The 21,661-nt window shown below is 35.6% G+C and overlaps 1 protein-coding gene across 1 annotated transcript in view; it reads right to left on the minus strand.

The window, feature by feature from the left end:
• Positions 1 to 21,661, minus strand: part of SPAG16 (sperm associated antigen 16) — an 850,722-nt gene that overhangs the window by 394,710 nt on the left and 434,351 nt on the right. The window contains exon 12 of the mRNA XM_082631278.1: positions 2,892 to 3,077. Within this exon, the coding sequence (XP_082487404.1) occupies positions 2,892 to 3,077 (186 nt within the window). The remainder of the gene's footprint in view (positions 1 to 2,891; positions 3,078 to 21,661) is intronic.

Consider the following 21,661-nt stretch of genomic DNA (forward strand, 5'->3'; position numbering starts at 1 on the left):
AAGTCACTAAGCCAGTTCCAATGACATATAAAATTTTAAGCAAGACACTAGTTTTAGACATATCTACACAGTATGGATCCATGAGCAATCATAAGTTACAGCTCAGTGTTTTGATTATAACTTTGAAAGGTCTATCAATAGTCACCAAAGAAACAATCAATCTCTCCCTATTTGTCAATATTTATCCACTACCTCAGCTTCAAAACTGGTATAATTTCTTTGTCTTTGATGATGACGGTGAGCTCCTGACATTGATGGGAAATTTGAAATGTAAAGGATATTTGGCATCAATCAGCAGCAATTTTGATCTGGTATATCAATATCTACTGGGTCTCAATTGGAAGACAGTATTTAGATATCAGGGTTATGGAGAAAAGCTTTCAAGTCAAAGTGTTTGAAATTATTTTAAGTAGGGCTGAGTCTACTGGGAATCCTTTTTTTTTTTTTAACACAGTTTGATCTAAACACTCTGAATGATTAAGACATTTGAAGATATATTTTAGAATGGACCACAGTCTTCCATTAAAATACTCATCTAAGCCAAAAGTGATAAAAAATTAAAATTAGATAAATGTTAAAAGTTCACTTATATAAGTCCTAGAGATCTACTGTACAGCACAGTACCTATAGATAACAGAACTGTTAGCATACTTAAAATTTTTCTAATAGGCTAGATCTTATATTAAGTGTTCTTATAAAAATAACAATAATAAAGAGGGCAGGAGGAAACTTTTAGAGGCAATAGATACGTTTATGCATTGATTGTAATGGTTTCATGGGTATATGTTTATCTTCAAACTCATCAAGTTGTTTACACTAAATATGCACAGCTTTCTGTATGTCAATCATACTTCAAAATAAAGTGTTTTTTAAAAATTCCAGTAATCTATTATAACAAATATTTATGAAATATAGTTGCATAATATAGAAACATAATAAAATTAGGAATTACATGATTGATTATTCCATATAACCAAATGGTACGCACATGAGTATTAAAACATATCTTAAATTGTCACTATTTTAGACAGAAATAGGTTTAAAATGTATTATTTAGAGCTATGTTTTCTCATTCAGAATATGACAAACATTGATCTGTATCTTTGTAACTCAAGTGGATTATGCTATTTATCCATTAATGCTCTGTAATTGTCAAGGTCTGGACAGGAGACAGAACTTGCACTTAACATTTTAACAGCAAGAATTTAATATATGGGTTTGTTAACTATGCATAAAGTTGTTAGCTAGATGGGTATAAAGAGAAAGCAAGAACATTAAGGTATCATGGAGAAAGCCACCGCAGGAAAGATCTACCACCCATAGGACTGAGTGTACAAAGGGACTGCAGTGGCATTATTGAAACGTAAAACCTCGGTGGGGGCGCTACGGAGCTGAAAATCAGCCCTCTGAGGAGGGGGCATGTGATTGCTAGTACTGATGTTTCTCATCTTGGAAAAGAGGCCATGCAGAGTTGGGAACACGGAGCTCTGAGAAGGGGGCACCTGTTTGCCGGAATTAATGTCTTTGATGATGGACGGCATGATGCAGCTGTTTCTGCAAGCACTGAAAAAACTGTCAACTGGATTCAGCTGCTATGATGAGAATAAACTGATGCTTTTGAGGTAAAGTGCTGCTAGGGGATGTCCACTGGAAGCGCAAGTCCATAAGCAGCCCACAGGAAGGGAACAGGAAGAAGCAGGCCCCTCTGCCTCCCCTATCCCTGTGGTCTCCTGCAGGTGCCCACTATTACCAAAGCCTAATAGAGAGTCAGATGGCAAAGCAAAAATGTGGTTTGTGAAGTTCCAGCTCCAGCATCACAAAAAAGATACAGAAGGGTGAGTTTGGTACTGAGAGAAAATAGCATAATGACTGGCACATGGCCTTAAGAGATAAACTACAGATAGAACAGAGAATACCCTTTCAAGGAACCCTCCCAGGAAACCTGTTGACTTTTCTGTAAGCATCTTACGTGCTCTCTCTTCTAAATATGTTATCCACGATTCAAGGAAGAGTGGGGAACTTTTGTTAAAGGTACTTGTTTTACCAATGACCCCCAAAACAATAGTGTCCACCTTTAATGCAAGTTCATCTTTCTCTTACAAAATAAATTACAATGGCTCAGTGATAATTGTTCACATAAATTTTGAGGAGTCACTATCACTTATATTTGTAATCTGGGCATGGATTAAAATATTAAAATGATCAGAAATCTGACTGATGATCTGTAATCCCTTAGTGAGCTGAAGCAATCAGGGTATTTGATACCAGCTCTTTTTATCTTATTTGTATACCTAACAGGATGGAATAATCATCCAAAAATACATGGATGACAGGTATTTTGATAGCAAAAATATAATAAATTTGTCTGTCTGGAATTAAGATCAAAGCATATGGTATTGTATAGGACTTTGCTTACCATAAATTGGATTAATTCTTACAATTTGTGAATTGCCAAGAAGCATTTAATTTGGGAAATGTTATAATATATCAAAATTTAGTGAAAAGCAAACAATTATTTCTGTCATCTTCATGCCTACTGAATTGTTGGTTTGATAATCCAGAGAGACAGCAGACCTGTGGAGGGGAGAACTAAAAACCTAACTCATTTTTTAAAATAAGTCTTTGTCTCTATCTTGCTTAAAACAAACAGCTTCCCAATGAAGCAATTCTAATCTGATTACATAGGCTTGATCTTGAACCTACATTTAGAAAGAACTCATTACATCAACAGAGATTAATGGAATTAGAAATGGATTTCACAGAGATTATTTAAGTAATAATCTATAGTTTTATAATTAACAGCGTTTTTCTTTTAATTTCCCACTGAGGGAAAATTTATCCATGTATATTTATCAACATAGAGTGCTAATATTGTTCAAAGTACTTCTTACCTATTAACATCCCAGATTTTGCTAGTTGTATCCAATGAGGAGGAAGCCACAAAATCACCACAGGAGTGCCACGTGCAAGACCATACTGCATGGGTGTGTCCTTCGAAGGTCAAAATGCAATTGCCTTTAGACAGGTCCCATAATTTAACTGTAGTGTCACCACTTGAAGTAGCCAACTTGTTGCCACTATTTGCAAAAACATAAAAAGGTAATCTGTTAAAAAAATCAACTTGCAGTTAATTTATTCTTATGAATGGTTGTATTCTGTGAATAACTTGTGTGTGTGTTTGAGTTCTTTTTACTTTTAAGGACATATTTTTATGCCTGAATCTTATTATCTTATTTGAGTCTGCACAATTTGATACTTCCTTATATTGTTTAGTAATTCAAATTGATTAGAGCACTGCTGTTGCACAGTTTCTGTATTAATTCTATAGTCTTCCAGATTCATCCACTAAACAGCACTTTTTTAACACATACGTTGATTTCAGGGCTATGTTAGGCTCTGTGGATGATATAGCCTCAGAATGATGAAAATTTAGACGTGGGCTAAGACAATTTCAAAAACGTAAAACAGGGCTTCCCTGGTGGCGCATGGTTGAGAGTCCGCCTGCCAATGCAGGGGACATGGGCTCGTGTCCCAGTCCGGGAAGATCCCACATGCCGCAGAGCGGCTGGGCCCGTGAGCCATGGCTGCTGAGCCTGCGTGTCCGGAGCCTGTGCTCCGCAGAGGGAGAGGCCACAACAGTGAGACGCCCGTGTATCGCAAACAACAACAACAACAACAACAAAAACGTAATACAATATAAAACAGTAGGTCAGCTTTGTTTATGTTTGTATTAATTAAATGCTGCAGGAGTGCAGCTTGCATGATGAAGAAATATGTGAATCAGAAATGAGAGGGCTTTGGAGCTACATCTTGAGAGATGAAAGATTTTGAAGAGCTGGGTGGTTAAGAATGAGTCATTAGATTTTCCATTTGAGTCATTAGTAGATGTTAAAAAAGCAGTGGCTTTCAAGTGGTGGACCCAAAAACAAGTTTAAGAAGGGAGTGGGTGTCCATGACGTGAAAAGAAACATCTAGGTTTTTTGGTAAAATACCAACTGCAAGAAAATTTCAATGCCATCATCTTCTCCACATCCTACAGCATTGTTTGCTCCTTCTATGTGTTCTCTTAGTAACTTTTCTCTCACTGAATATAATGAACTGCTTATCTGCCTCCTTCCCTGTGTTTTTGATGGGGAACTGTTTTCCTCTCTCTGTTTCTACAGCATCAAGCATTATGATTAACCAACTGAAGTGCTCATTAAATGCTTTCAGAATGAATAAATATATGAATGAATGAAGTGATGCTATAAATGAAGAAGAAAAGTTGCCCCAAATTTCTAAGACTGTAATGGCAGTTGCATCAAGACAAGCATTTTGCTTGCTTGCTTTTACTTGCTTACTTTTATGCTGAGAGAATTAAACTTTTATGAGCAGCAACCACTGGAGAGGAAGGCTCAAAGATGTTGCCAGAAAAGCAGATTATAGAGTGAAGACGTTCGCATTAAAGTGATACAAGGATATTTATTTCTTTTTCAAATTAGCAGATTTTAAAAATTACTAAAAAAGTACTATATAAGGGTAGTCCTTTACTAATAGGTAGATATTAAAAATTGTCCTTTGCTTTGCAGCTGTTGTTTATCTGTGCATGTTTGCCATTAAAATTTTTACATTTTAATATTAAAAACTGAACAATACATTTGTCTAAAGATACCACATTATAACATCACATTGAGGGTTATAGCCTCAAAATATGAATCTGGGTAGGGGATGGGGAGGGGGGGACACAGACATTCAGTCCATGACAGTATATAAGTTAAAAATAAGGATGATAGAAAAAAAGAATATATCTTCCTGGTCAACATCTCAGAAAAGAATGATATAAAATGGGATACAGGCAACACTCAAAGAATTAAAAGTTGACTATTTACAGAAACTGGAAATTTAAGATGTAGAACCACAGATTCTGGAAGAAAAATGTATACCAAGTGGAATAAACAGTGTAAACAAAAAGAAATCTTCACTTAGATAAATTTTAGTCAACTGCAGAGCACCATAGGCAACAATATAAGTAATTAGAAAAATAAGGAGAAGAGAAAAAAAGAGAAGGAAACGTTATTTATTTACATAGTGCTTAACACATGCTAGAAACTCTACTAAGCACATTATATACATTTGATCCTCACAAGGATCTAATAGTTTGGGCAGCTTTATTATCTTCAAAACACTTAACAGTATCACAGAGCTAGTAAGTGGCAGATCTGGAATTTCTTCAAAGAGCCAAGAGAAAATCAGGTTACTTTAGAAGTATCAAAAGTTTCTCTCAAGACTGGAAAATAAAAATATCCTCAGCTAAACAATGCAGTTCTCCCCTATAGGAACTACTAAGAACGTATTTCAAGGGGCAAAAAAAAAAAAACAGATCCTAGAAGGAAGATCTGAAATGAAGGAAGGGTGAGCAAAGAATCTGGTAAACATGTCAGTATATCCAAACACATATAACATCAATAGTGCTTGAAGAAATTTAAACAAGAAAACAACAGTAATATTGTCAATAATATTCCTGTGGAAGATACTACATTGATAAATTTTAAACTTTATGAAGTTAAGTCTGCATGGTAAAATGTTAAGGTTAACCACTAAAAGAACAAGAATAGAATACATAACTTCTAGACCAGTACAAAAAATGAGAAATAGGCTTTTTTTTTTAATATCCAAAATAAAGCAAGAAAGGAGAAATACAGCATTAGAATAAGTGGTAGGAATAGAAAACAAACAAGAAAAGACAGAAAAAAATTGAAACATAATAATACCAGTAAATACAAACGACCTAAACAGGAAGTTAAAAGACAAAGATTTTTCAGTTTGGCTAAAAATGAACAAGTTCAGCTACATACTGTTTACATGAGGCACACTAAACTCCTTAGGACATAAAAAGGTCAGAAGTTAAAAAAAAAAAAAAAGATACCTAGCCTAAAAGGAATGGGAAAAAAAGATGAAGTAGATCTATTAATATCAGACAAAAAAGACCTTAGGGCAAAAATGTGTTTTTAGGGATAAAAATAGTCCCTATGTAAATAAATAAAATGTTTCACTCCTAGGAAGATTTTTAAACTAAATTATATAAAAATACTGGATGCATCTTAACTGATAAAAGTGACAATGTTAGCACCATAAAAACAAAAATGACCAATCTATTGTCAAAGTGAAAGATTTATGCACCTCTCTCAATTTATTTTCTAATTCAAAATTCAAAAAGATATGGAATTTTTAAGGAATAAAAATTACAACCTTAATGACCGTATATAAAAGCCTTTGCCAAATAACTAGTGACTATACATTCTTCTCAAGTATATATGGAACATTTATAAAAACAGACAATATAGAAAGCCATAAAGCAAGTCTTAACAAACTGAACATATTTGTTATCATAGAGGTTATATTTTTCTCATCACAATTCAATTGTTATAAATGAATAACAAAATCATATATTTTTAAAACCTGTATATATGTGAATTTTAATACAGTTTTAAATAACTTACATATCAAAGAAGAAATAACAGTGGATATTTAAAAATAATTAGAACTAAATGAAAACACAACATATTAAAATTATGAAGGTGAAATCAAAATAGAATTTTAAAGGCAACTTAATTTCTTGATGTCCTAATAATGAAAAGAATGCAGCCTCAAAATTGTTCTGCTAAACATGAGACTTTAAGTTTAGAAAAAATATGCTATCAAATATGAAAATGGAAGATCAATAAAGACCACAGTGGATCTTTAAAAAAACTAAAATAAATATATCCCTGCTAAGGCTGAAAAAAAAGGAAATAAAAACATCCGTCAATATGACAATCTATTAAGCCATACACTAAAGAGATTTTACAAAGGTATAAAGTAGTGTCATTCTTCTCATTTTTCTTGAAAATTATATTTATTTTTCACAAAAAATGTTATATAAGCATGAGTTTTTTGCAGCTTATGAACAGCCTACAAATAAATCATATCAAATTTGGTTGGGTCAAGCCAATTTATACTTTACAAACAGTAAGCAAGAATTATCATCTGTTTTTATAAATACTTTATATTTTCTGTAATTGCTTTATTCCTTATTTTTCCATATTCTTTGTACAAATTATTGACTTTTTCAGACTTTAGCACATAACTTCAGAAATATTAGAGTTTGTTACTGTCAAAAATGACTTCAGTTTTGAGAACTAAATATATTATAGCTTCCAGATTGATGCTAATTACCTGTTTTTACAGAAATGTGCTAATGTGCTTCATTAGAAAAGGGTGGAACAGGAAGAAATTAATGCCTCTTGTGTCACAAAATAGGAAGTGGAGAGAGTAGAAACAAGAAGATGTGGTTGGCTTCTCGCTCTGGCTCTGCTAGACTACCTACGTGACCTTGGACAGGCCATTTCACATTTACATTTAACACTTGTGAAATTCATTGCCTTTATTTGAAAATATGGATGATATGCTCTGCTCAGTATAATTTAAAGTGCTGTTCTGAAGATCAAATCAAAGAACTTTTATAACAGCATATTTTTAATTCCAGGTATCATTCAAACTTGCGATTATTTTTTTTAAAAAGATGCTCTTGTGATCTCTAGTTCAATTTTTTTTAAACAAAATTCACATTTTATTTAGGTTGAAATAAACTATACAAAATTGATTTTCTTCACCAAAAATAACAGCAATATTTTCTATATTATTCCTAGATAAACCACAAAACACTTATTTTTGTAGGTTTTCTAGGTTTTGCTTGTAAATCAAGATGAGGCAGTAGATAGAGTCATGGAAAAAGACAGAAGAAAACGGACAAATCAGTTTTCAGTATCCATTGTCTCTGATCCTGTCTTGACCATGAAACAGAAGTGTTCAACATATACCTGTCAAAAAGCTTATGAAGATGTAGGCTCAATAAAGGAATGTAAACAGCAACAATCAGATGTGGAACAACAATGGCAGGCTCTTCCATTCAAACTTTAACTATAACTTGTTCCTTCAACTTCATTTGATAAAGGCAAAATCTACACTGAAATCCTTGTTTGGTGAGCTCACACGTTTCTCTTACAGTCTGATCATTTTAACAGTCCCTTACAGATTTTTAACAGCATACTTAAATTCCTACTATTCAAAGGTCAGTCATGAGCTTCATTGTAATGTTTTATATAATGTATTCCTTCCTCCCATACCTCCTCAAAATTTATTTCTTCAAAGAACTGATAACTAAGTACCTGACAATTGGATCCACAGTGACAAATGTTATATCTAAAATGACTTAACTAATACAATTTCAAAGTGCCATTAGCAGAGATCACACAGAGTGTAACATGGTACTTTAAATGCTATCTTCTGGAAGAACAGTTAGGTCTCCAAAGCATGGGACTTCAGACGGGCCATTTAAACAGGCAGATTATCAATGACTAATGTACTCAATGGGAGGCCTACAGGTTAAGATATTCAGTGATTAAGTGGCCTACGTACACCTTACAACTTTTCTGTAAGATATTTTCAAATTTCCTACAGATTTTTTCAAATATCAAATATAAGAGAAAGCCTATTTTAAAAGTATCTTAGGTATTTTCAATGGTTTCTGAATTATCTGTAGGAAGCTCTGACTTACTTGTATAGAGTTTGATATATGTATCCACCATTAAATCCAAATCGTGTTTTATATCAAAATTTATGTTAAGCAAAGCCAAGTTACTTGACCTTTGGTCTGTCAAAGTGTTCCTCAGGTACGCTTTGAGATGCTTTCGTCCATTTTCATAGCATTCATTCTCAACCTTCATCACAGGAAGAATACACAGGACCTTCAGCAATGCATAAACATTAGGAAAAAACTTGATGTCTGGCAGATGAAGGGCCTCATAAATAGTGGATGGAAGTTCTATATCTTTCCCTCTGTGTTTCCACTTGATTCTCCAACAATGCAGCTCAGCAGAGAGTGTGTCAGGATTAGGTAAATCACTTCTGTACATGTCAGCATGATGCTACTCTGATGTATTGAATTTAAGCTGTCCCATGACAGAGGGTACCAGAGATAAGCATTTAAGAGCTTTGAGGTGTTGTTCTGAGAATATATCTTTCAGTTCCTGAATAATGTGTTCCACTGTTGGAACACTTAGAGTCTCTTTATAGTAACTCTCAGAGGTTAGCTGAGATTCCAGGTTACTGTGCTGAGCTCTGTGAAATTTCCCTGGGAGTTTCATCTGAATATCAAGTTTGGCTGCCAAATTTGTGGCTTCCTCAAACCAAAATTCATGATAAACTTCGATATTTTCCATCACTTCATTTAGTGAATGCAGCACTGCAGTCAAACTACTGGCTGCAAAGAAGACATCAGAAGTTTGCCCCTGAAGATTTTTCCCAAAGGCTCTTGTAAAAGATAGAACATTTTAAAGAACAACAATGGTAACGATGAAATCAAAACCTGTTACTGCACTACAGAGTACAAATGCTCGGCCAGCTATACAGTTATTCCAACATTTGTGTCACTATTTATACCATCTAAACATAAAACAAGTGCTTGTAGGAGGTCCACTAAGATTTCAAAAGCATCATGCCTGCCTGTCCACTGAGAATGGCAAATTTCCTTCAGTTCTTTGCCCCTTTCTTCATTGTTCTGAAATAGGACAGAAATTACACTGTCAAGTTCTAAAAGCAGTGTGGCGATCGATGGAAAAAAGAACAAACTTCCTCAATTGTTCCTAACATGACAGATACTCCCATAACAGGCACTGATTTTGTCAACCACATATTTAAGGCACAGGAAGAGCAGAGTGTGTAGATAGCTTGGGGATATCTCTCTAAAAGTCTAGAAGCAACAACTTTCATTTTGGAAGAAAATCCACTGGACACAATGTAAGCCTGGCTACGACAGTAGTCCATGTTTAATCCCCACTTCTCAGTTATCGTAGTGTGAAATTTCACAGCCAAAATCTCTGCATCAGCTTCCTAAGGCAGGAAGCCCACAAATTCCTCTCTCAGGTTGTGAGCTTCGTCAACAAACCTCACCAACACAGGCAGGTGCTCTTCCCCTGCTATGTCCACCACATCGTCAGTGACGATGGAAAAGAAGTGAGAGTCTCTCACTTCGCTGAGAGTTTCTTCCCGAATGCAGCTCTCGCAGATCTCTAGCATCTGTTTCTGCTGTGTTTTTGAACAGAACAATGTGTTAACTGCTGTTGTCTCAAAGCGCTTTCTCAGAACCTCTTCACCAGAATTGATCCGGCACTCCAGCAGTGCTTGAAAGCTATCAGGAGTAAAGAGACCTTCTGGGATTTCATCAGCTTCATGTCCATCCAGAGGTATGTTCTGTTTTCCCATAAGAATCAAAATTTCAAATAAAGATTTTAAGTATTCTTTGTTTTCCTTCTCTTCAAGGGTTAAAGGTAAAATGTCTTCATCCTGCTCTTCACCCCCTTTTTCTGCACTGGGGTTCTGAGCATTGCTGTTGTTTATTTCCTTATGTTTTGGGTCCTGTTCAGAAGTTTCATCAATTTTTTTCTGTTTCAGTGTCCTGATTTCATCTTCACTCAATTCTTTTATTCGTTTTCTGTGTCTACTGTGTGGATTATTCAAATGGCTGGTAAGATCAAATATTGTTGGTATTGCATTATCTCGAAGAACTGTCCTATAAGGACTCTCCCAATGACTTCACAAGTATCTGCTTCAATTAATTTTGAGAAATAAAATAACCCAATCATTCTTTAGTTTTCTGATGCCTCTGCAAAATGTATAGTTCTACAGATCATAGAAGTCTCAAAGTGTTTGGCACACAATCGATAATGTTTATTTAGTTGATCAGGTGTTTTATCTTCTAAGTCTGCTCTCCTACAATTCTCCACCCACTTCTGGCATCTGGCTGGATCCCGCGGGAACATGAAAAAGGCCAGGTCCGACTGCGTGCTCTTTCGCGTGCAGTTGGGGGCCACGCAGAAGTTCGGCATCGTCGTCTGCCCGCCTCCTCAGGGCAGCCCGCCCACCCGTCGGGGCCGGGGAGCTCTAGTTCAGTTTTTATGTGAAATTGTTTATTCACATTTCCATAAATAGTGGAATGAGATCCAATTACTACCATTATATTGTAGTCTCATCTACCTGTGTCTATCTACTCAACAGGACTATGTGAATTTGTAAAAGGACTATCAGTCACAGTGTTCTCAATTACCACAGAATATGCATGTATTATTTTATGTAGCAGAATAACATACAACCAAAATCTAAATAAACTATTTTCTTCCTCTGTGTTTGTATAGGTAAAAGATCTAATTTTGGTTTCACTGAGCTCATAAAATGATGACATTCGGAAAGCTCACATTTAGAATTTAGATTACTTGAAAAACATTGTCACATTTGAGACACATTTTTACTGTCCCGTTTGTGAGAGTCCCCCAAACTTTAAGCAAAAAGTTAAAAGGGCTTAATGCTTTCATACAAGTTACTTTAAACCCTTACTTAGTCTTTGATACAGAGCTGCTTGGCTGCATTAGGGCTGGGTGTTGAGGGCACTGTGAAAGAGGAAAGTAAGATTTAAGTACAAGTCCACACAGAGAATGGTCTTGGTTGGTTTTCTGAAGTAAAGGGTGCCCATGTCCAAATGTTATTGCCTTCACTCCCAAGTGATACACTCTTTTTTGTGTAGGAAACTGGAATCAACCAAGAATCACAAACAAAGCAAACACAGAAGACAGCATTATATGCAGATATTACAGACTCCAGCAGAATCAGAGAGGCAGGATTGAACATTCAGGAAAGAATAGGCTTTCCCTGGCTGGATGCAAAACTACTGTCCTTTCTTGGGAGAGTAGATTGCTTGGAGCTCCAGGTTCACTTCTGTCAACTGAGAAACTTCAATGGGATTCTCAGCTCAACCATGGTTTACACAGGAAAGGCAAGATGCTGGCAAGTAGACTCCCCTGTAACTGTCATACAGCGTTTATAAGATATACTATTTATTAGTAATAATAAATGCACGAATGATATACATAATAAATGCATGAATGATATACATAATAAGGAAGGAGAGAGTTCAATGGAAATATACCTGTGTTAATAGAAACATAGCCTATATCATTTAGGGCTGTATGAACAAGTTTACATATAGCAAGACATCTTGGTACAGAGTAAAGAAAAATAGAGAATTATGAAACTACTAACATGTTACTAGTTATTTTTATTCTGTTTTATCCTTTGTATTTACGTTATTTTTTTAGGTTGTAGAAGCAGAAGAATAGAAATTGGTAGGTTAGTTTATGAAACTTTATGTGAAGATTATGAATAATGGTGTCATCTTGGAAATAAGAAATAAGACAGAGATGCCCCCAGAATGCCTTCAAACTTTCAAGTATCAATTTAAATTTGGTGAATTATATATTTTATTATGTAGTTTTCTTATTGCATCCAACATGCTTCTCTGAGTATTCTCCAGTTGTCATTCAAATAGGTGTATGTATGTGACATATTTGTGAAAAACATAACCTTGGGTAATTAAATGTCTCATTCTTTTTTTTTTTTTTTTTTTTGTGGCACGCGGGCCTCTCACCGTTGTGGCCTCTCCCGTTGTGGAGCACAGGCTCCAGACACGCAGGCTCAGCAGCCATGGATCACGGGCCCAGCCGCTCCGCGGCATGTGGGATCTTCCCGGACCGGGGCACGAACCCGTGTCCCCTGTATTGGCAGGCAGACTCTCAACCACTGCGCCACCAGGGAAGCCCTCTCATTATTTTTTAAATTAAGTTTCTATGCATACCTTAGGTTTTGTCTAGAAAAAATTATTTTCAGGGTATTAAATCTAAATTTTTTCAACTACCTCAAGACCTCCACATTTGATATTTTCTTTTTTTTTTTTTTCCTTTCTTTTGGTCCAATGTTCTAGGTAGAACAGAATACAAAGTACAGGGTACAGGCCCTGAGAAGGGCATGACTTGTTCAAGAAGCTGAAAGGTCAGTGTGGGGGGAGGTGGGGGAGGCGGGAGGTAGAGGAGTTGGGGAGTGGAATGGATGGGAGGGGGTAGTGAAGATGTAGAAATGGAGACTTGAGAAGTAGGAGGATCCAGGCCACTCAGGGCCTTATTGGCAACAGTGATGTGGGTATTTGGAATTTAGCCTAAGTGCTAAGAGATTTCAAGACACAGGAGACTCATTCATCCATTTCACAGTTGGTCACATGCTCCAGACACTACCAGACAACTCAGTCCAGCATCCCTCCATGCTTTTCAAACACACCAACCATGCTCCCCTCTGCACACACTTCCTCTGAAGCTAGGATGCCACCCCCCTTGGATATTCCCATGGGTTGGTCCATGACTTCAGTTAAAAACCTTTTCTTTAACTTCACCTTATCATGGAGGGCATCTCTGACAATTCCACTGAAAATACTGTATCATCTCAGTTTTTTGCTTCTCCCATTTCCCCTTCACTGTTTATTTCTCTATAGCACTTATCACTATCTATTAAGCTATATATCACTTATTTCATTTATTGTCTCTCTCTGCCAATAGAATGTAACATGTATGAGGGCAGGAACTATTTTCTACTCTCTACCATATCCCCAATGCCTAGCTTTCTGCTTAGCATGTAGGGACTGTCAATAAATAGCTGCTGAACAAATGACTCAGTGAATGAAACACAATCACGAATATGACAATGTCGCTGAATCCCTGTTTTTAGTGGATAATTCTTGAGGTTTATAAATACAAAGAACAATGTAGGCAAATGGATCCTAATGCCCCATTTTACCACGGGATATCTTATTTGGGTATTTATTTTCTCAAAGAAGCTTTATTTCATGGCATAATAAATTATTTCCTTCTGAATTTTGCCTGAGTTATTATATATAAAATTTCAGACCATGTTGAAAACATTATCATACAGCCTCAGGAAAATAGCATTTCCCCCATCCACCTTATACCTTCTTTGGAAAGATGCAGGTCATAAATAAATTCAGTGAATAAGTAATTAGCTCACTTTTAGTTGCCGAAATGATATATTTTCTATTTCTAGTGAAAAGTCAAAGAGTCTTTGAGTCTTTGGATCATCACAACAGGGATTTAATAAAGAGTCATGGTAGTGCAACAAATTCTAAGCATTAGGTCTGAATTACACCAGTAGCCTCCTAACTGCTTCTGCCCTCGTCCCTCTACAATCTTTTTTTTCAGTACAGAAGCCTAAAGGATCCTGTTCATGCTGCTCCTCTGCTCAAACCCTCCAATGGCTCCTCATCGCTCAGAGTAAAGCCAAAATCCTAACTACAAAATAAGGCCCTACGCGATCCACCCATCACATGCCTAGTTACCACTAATTTTTTCTCATAACACTCTCCTGCTCCCTTGCTACTCTAGCTACACAAAGACTTTGAACCCACTGTTTTTTCTTCTGGGAATGTTCTTTCTCAGAAAACCAATGACTAGGTTCCTTCCCCATCTTCAGGACTTTGCAGAAAGACACATCAAGGAGGCCTATCTAAAATGCAACCTCAGGCTTCCCTGGTGGCGCAGCGGTTGGGGGTCCGCCTGCCGATGCGGGGGACACGGGTTCGTGCCCCGGTCCGGGGGGATCCCGCGTGCCGCAGAGCGGCTGGGCTCATGAGCCGTGGCCGCTGGACCTGTGCGTCCGGAGCCTGTGCTCCGTGGCGGGAGAGGCCGCGGCAGTGAGGGGCCCATGTGCCGCAGAAAAAATAAAAAATAAAATAAATAAAATAAAATAAAATGCAATCTCACCTCTGATACTAGGCTTCTTTCCTATTTTGTTTTGTCTTGTTTTCAGTAGAACTTACTATTAACTTACTGTGTATTTTGCTGATTTCTTTTGTCTATTATTTGTTCTCTTTAAGCCCTCACAGTTTCGTGGGCCTCTGCTTTACCTCGTTCTGTACTGTTTAATATATTCACAGATAATGAATGCTTTTAAGTTGGATTCCACATCCTGTCTGACTCTAGTTCTTACAGAAACATATTACAGTTGGCCCTCTGTATTTGTGGGTTCCACATCCACAGATTCCAACAACTGTGGATCCAAAATATTTGAAAAAAAAACACTCCAGAAAGTTCCAAAAAGCAAAACTTGAATTTGCTGCATGTTGGCAACTATTTACATAGCATTTACATTGTATTAGGTATTATAAGTAATCTAGATATGATTTAAAGAATATAGGAAGATGTTCATAGGTTATATGTAAATACTGTGCCTTTTTATATTAGAGACTTGAGCATCTACAGATTTTGGTATCTGTGGGGGTCCTGTAACCAATCCCCCAGTGGATACAGAGGGACAATTATATTTACTAATAGCCTCAATCCTAACATCTTGCAATGGTGGGATTAAAATTAAAAATTTTATTTAAATTACTATCTCTCTGAGCCTAGAATGTGAAGACCCAGCTACTGCCCCTTGTCTCCCAAAGTTCCAGGAGATGCTTCATTTTCATTCAGACCAGGAACCAGGCCTCTTTCTCATATCACCAGAGTCAAGACCTCTGTATTTCCAAATATTTTGTCTATTTTTGGCCCAGTGTTCACATGGTCCATAGGACAGAGAAGCAACTCTTTATCAAGTATTTTTTTTCTTTGGCCACGTATAGCAGTCCTTCTCTATATTCGAATGTGACCTTGCACATCACTGAGTCTGCTTACATATGAGGAAATTTCTACAACCCAAATTCTCTAGTACTTGGGTCTCTTTCAACCAGTTCTATGCTATAATTAGATTATTGTGGTTTTTTTTAAGTTCGTTAATTTATTCAATTACTTCTGAGGATCCTCTATTTACCAAGGATACAAAGGATATGAAGGATATAAAGTACACATATTTCTCAAATTCTTTACATTGTTTCTTTGGATTAAATTGCAAGAGTTAGAAGTTTGTATATTCAGAGATCACTTTCTCCTCTTCCCCTTCACCACCACAGAATTGCTTTTACTGAGTTGTCTGTGGTTTTGGTCTACTGCACGAGAGTAAGGAAAGTTAAAAGGCACAGCACTATGAAAATCTGTATTATCGAAAGGTTATTGTTGAGGCTATTGTTCAATAGATTATATATTACACTAGAGTATCATATACTCTTAATATGGACCCAGTGTTGAAATGTTATTCAGGCCTTAATAGCAGGAGCCATTGCATTGCTGCTGAACAGCTTGAGGGGATTTCTCTTATTGACAATGAAAATTCCATGGCCAACTAGGTCTAATTTCTGTTGACTGTTAAAATACTTAGGCCCAAAAAGTTGAAGCCCTCCTTTAGCAATTAAAGAAAAGAACATTATATTATGGATGTTATTAAGGAATGAATGTCCATATAGCCTAAACCTTTAATAGAAAGGATTTAAGGAAGAGTACATGCATTTTATGTATTAACTTGACTCCTGGCTTCATGTTATTTTACCTATTCTAAATTATCCTTCACCCTAATTATCTCTCAAAAACATTAGCTTCTTATGGTTGCAATTTTCCTACATTCCTTTTGAAAATGCATGATATGAAATATAATGCAAAAATCTCAAAATGTACTATGCACTGGGGATCTAAAGATAATTGAAATAAACTTTGCCTTCAAGGACCTCATGGTCTAACAGCTTACACAAATATATAATCAATTAATTATAATATTTTCATAAATAATTTAATATATAATATACAGGATACAGTGACAGAGGACAGAGAAGGGTGTAATCAGTTTTCTACTTGGGAGATGGTCATGAAGTCTTTAAAAAGGCAAACATTTGAACAGTATCTATATGTATAAGCAGGTGTCCACAAGGTGAAAATAGGAAAGAAAAAAGGATGAGTGTTCAGCATGTGTAAACTGTGGGATATTCAGAGATTGTTAAGTATTTTGCTTTCAGGAAGAGAAGAGTAATGGAAAAAAATTGTCTAAATAGATAAAAAATGGTCATATAACAAAAGATCCTTCCTACAGCCTTAAAGAGTTTTCATCTGTAGGCTATGAGGAGAAATGAAAGGGTTTTAAGAGGAGTTGGAAAAGCAGTCAGATAACAAGTTTAAGATGATAACTCTGGGAGCATGACAAAAACCAGATTGCTGGGGGAAGAGCAGAAAAGATGTTAGAGAATTGATAGTGATTTCTCATAGAGGCTGGCACTTGATTATAGAACTTAATTATTTTGAGATCTATGCTTTGTATAATTATAGTCATTCCCAGATTCTGGTAAATGATTATCAAGATAAAGTCTCAGTCTAACACTTGTGTTGTCCACTTAGCTAAAAGATTGTTCCAAGTCTAAACTGTAATAATGAGGATATGCCATTTTTCCAGTGGAAAGCCCCTCTGTGATGATGCTGCTTCATTATCTTACCTTCTTTTGACCTCTGATCTGAGTCAGTAAAAATCCTGAAATGCAGAATTTTTCAATGGACTCTTCTCTGACTTTCAGGAATACATGGTAATGAAAATATGCAGGTGTGATGCTGAGTTCAAGTCTTTGGAGGACTAATCTGGCAAAAATATTCAAGGTCAACAGAGGCAGTACACGTATTTCATCACCTGAAGCAAATGACTAAATATAGAATGAAATACTTTCTTAGCATCTTCTGCTTTGGCACCAAGAGTTGTTGCACAAAGCTGCAATAAGATAAGAAATGTAGTAAAGAGGATTGCTTTCCACAGACATGTGAAAATTCTAACTGAAACTGGGATAATATTTTTGAAATAATTATTCTCCACATCCAGTTTGGAAAGTACAATTAGAAAACGATTTTCCTCGCATTTCTGGGAAGGAACATTCAACCTTGGAATAAGGTTTTCTCGTGATCCACATCTGCCAAAGCCACACTTGCTGAAATCCTTACAATGAATACAAATGTGCAGGATATTTCTATTGTTCCAGAAGAAGCAGTGCCTTTGTTTCTGGTACAAAATAAGATGTTTTCCATAATTGGCAGTATTATAGGGACAATTAAGATATATTCAAAACTAGCTTGATGAAAGTGAATTCATGTATCATGGAATTCTAGAATCTCCAGGCTGGAAGACTCCTTAAATCCATCTAATCCACTCACACATCCCTCATTTTAATTATTTCTATTAATTTTATATTATTTTTTTGCCCAGCCTCTATTTAAAACTTCTGGTAACAGGAAACTCAGATTATTTGGTCTTGAGCAGCTCTGTTAAAAAGTCTTCTTCCCCCCACCCCTTATGAAAGTTAGTAATAATCCTTGGCATCATTTATAATTCAAATAATTCCACTTTTACTCAATAGCTTTCAGAGTAGAGGACGAAATCTATCATGCCCTAGGATGACATACTATTCACCTTCTTTATCACCCAAAATTCTTCTCCATGCCTCTTCCACTTTAGAGGTACACAGGGATAAGAAGCTGTACATCTACTCTACCTTGACTCAAATTGGTCTATTTCTATTGAATAAGGAATGTATTTCCATTATTCTATTCCAATCTTGCATCCTATCTCTTTAAATCTTGGTAATAAATTTAAGATCATATATATTTCCACATAATTAAAATATGTGGTTCACTTTGCTTATTTCCCATTCGCTGAGGCATTAGATAGTCTTATCCTTTTATTACTTCTCATGTTTCACATACAAGTTGCTATTTTTCTTTCCATGACAGATGTTTGCTTTTTTTTTTTTTTTTTTAAATAACCAGGCTCATATTCAGGTTGAAGTTCTCTTGATAATATCAGTTTGTTTCAGGATAAACAAACCTGTTTCTAATATTCTGAGCTATACTGCATTTCTACCTGGGAACCCAATTGAGCATTTCGGTTTGTAAAACCACTTTTCAGAAATCCAAACTCTATTAACTTAAATCATGTACAAAGCAGGCTGTTCACCAATCTTGTCCCTCCATCCCTGCAAGTGTGATAAGGGAAAGAAGTAACAGTAACAGCACATGTATCCCCAAGTTCTCTAATTTCCAGTCAAAGATCTCATAATCCCCAAAATGTTTTGCTGATCTTTCTGGGAGTGTCATCTGTTCCACCATAAAATCAGTGGTGTGGATAAGGGAACATAAATATGATCTCAGGAAATTTTCCATCACATTTCTCATAAACACTGGAAAAACAGCACAAATTTCACCTGAATCTGCCAAGCCTTCACAGATCAGATATTCTTCACCAGGGCTGTACCATTTACCAAGGAATTAACAATAAGCAGGATACATATTAGTTTATTTTCTCTGTGAATTCTGCACCTCAAATTTTATAAGTAAAAAAATCCTTTAGGTGTATTAAATTTCATACTCAATAGCTCTTGAGTGTTCTGGAAATAGGTTGAACTAGAATATTAGCAGAAGTTAGACTCTTATATTCTAATCACATCTTTGCCATTTAAAAGCTGAGTTGCTTATGAAATAAACAGTCTTTCTGGAGACTAGTATTCTCATCTGTAAAAGGAAGAAATAATACCTTTCTACTGTGACTCCCTAGTATGGATTAAACTAAGGATGTTTGCCAAAATATAACCCACAAAGCAGTTGTGGGCACTAAGAAGTAAACTTTGTGTATCTCTGTATAATACCCTAAGGAGTTGTCACTTGCATGGGTCACACTGATTTAAAGAAATAATAATAGTAATAAAAAGTAAATCAGGGGAAGGAAAGGCATTGTTTTTTAGAAGGATGATTGCTCTTCTTGCTATCTTCCAGGAAGTCAGCTTTTTCTTGCAGATAAGATGAGGTTTTGTGCACAGAATAAATGTGAACTCCCACTGTGCCATCACTTCATGTAAGGACTAAATTACTGGCTATGGAACAGTTAGCTACAGCAGAAGCTGGAATTAGAAATTAGATGCTCATCATCCATCATATATGTATAAGCACCATGTGCAATGAGCTCTGACTGGCAGTGACCCACTAGAGCTAAGCACAAGCTTTAGCCTGAGACTAACAACAGACAGCATGGCTCTTGGAGGGTGAAATCTCTAGAAAATAAAATAGTATTGATATAATGTTGAAAGCTTAAGGAAATGCATGTGGATGTAGAAACAAAAAAAAAAAGGAAACTCATATTTTTAAAGATATGCAAAAAAACAACAAAGTATTAGATATAAAATAATTGGGGGGAGAAAGTGATGAGGAAGTTGGGCAAACTAACACAAGATCCAAAGTAAAGACTGTGGAAACAGAGTGGGCAGAAGAAGCAGCACCAGAGTCAAATGGTACATGATTATTATTATTATTATTGTGCAGTTACTGTGGGGATACTGATATTCAAATTTGGCTGTAAAGCATAGCCAAACATGCTTCATTGTTAATAATGTACTATTCATTATACCAAACTATACAGAGCTGTATTATTTTTAATTACTTTATTTTCTTTAAATAACAACTAAGGAATTCTAAACATGTTTCATCTAAAGTAGAAGAATATGTGCAGCCACTATGGAAAACAGTACGGAGGTTCCTCAAAAAACTAAAAATAGAGTTGCCATATGGCCCAGCAATCCCACTCCTGGGCATATATCCAGACAAAACTATAATTCAAAAAGATACATGCACCCCTCTGTTCATAGCAGCACTATTCATAATAGCCAAGACACTGAAACAACCTAAATGTCCATCCACAGATGAATGGATAAAGAAGATGTGTTATATATATATACAAGGGAATATTACTCAGCCATAAAAAAGAATGAAATAATGCCATTTGTAGCAACATGGATGGAGCTAGAGATTATCATAATAAGTGAAGTAAGTCAGAAAGAGAAAGACAAATACCATATGATATCACTTACATGTGGAATCTAAAATGTGACACAAATGAACTTATCTATGAAACAGACTCACCAACATAGAGAACAGACTGTGGTTGCCAAGGTGGGTGGGCGGTATGGTGAGAGATGGATTGGGAGTTTGGGATTGCAAACTATTATATATAGAATGGATAAACAACAAGGTCCTACTGTAGAGCATAGGAGACTATATTCAATATATTGTGATAAACTATAAGGGAAAATAATATGAAAAAGAAGATACATATATCTGAATCACTTTGCTGTACAGCAGAAATTAACACATTGTAAATCAACTATACTTGAATAAAATAAATTAAAAAAATAACTAGAAGAATATGAATTTTAGTTACTCCTACAGATCAACTGCACACTGGACTTGTGTCAGTTTAGGTCAGATCATCCCAGAATGACTCTACCTATAGATCTGTATACCTGAATGATATGCTTGGTGTCCCCAAACATCACAATGACAAAAGTACTTGGAATACTGTAAAATATTACTGAAATATTATACTACTCTCTGGCTAATAAGAGAATTGACACATTTGGGGACATATACATACAATGACAAGCTTCTTTATTTTAGTTCCTATTCAAAGTTCCCATAGATTTAAAATGTTTATTTATATTGGCACTATTTGAAAGTCTTACTGATGGCCCACTAATATCATAAAGAGTCATAAGTAAAATTGTTTTATGCTTTTTAATTTATATTTTTGTATATGTAAAATTATATTTACAAAAATAAAAATTAAACTAGAAAGAAAAATAACAATCTAAAAGTTAATGATAGTATGTCAAAATTCAGAAATACTCTGAAGAAAACATGATTTAAAAATATACTGGTCACCCCCCAAAAAATGAAATACTAAGGTATCAATCTAACAAAATGTGTACAAGATCTATACAAGGAAAACTACAAAGTTCTGATGAATGAAATCAAAGAACTAAATGAATGGAGAAATGTTCCATGTTTAAAGAAAGGATGACTGA

This window comes from Mesoplodon mirus (genome assembly GCF_964341445.2).
Source record: "Mesoplodon mirus genome assembly, chromosome: 8".
NCBI lineage: Eukaryota > Metazoa > Chordata > Mammalia > Artiodactyla > Ziphiidae > Mesoplodon > Mesoplodon mirus.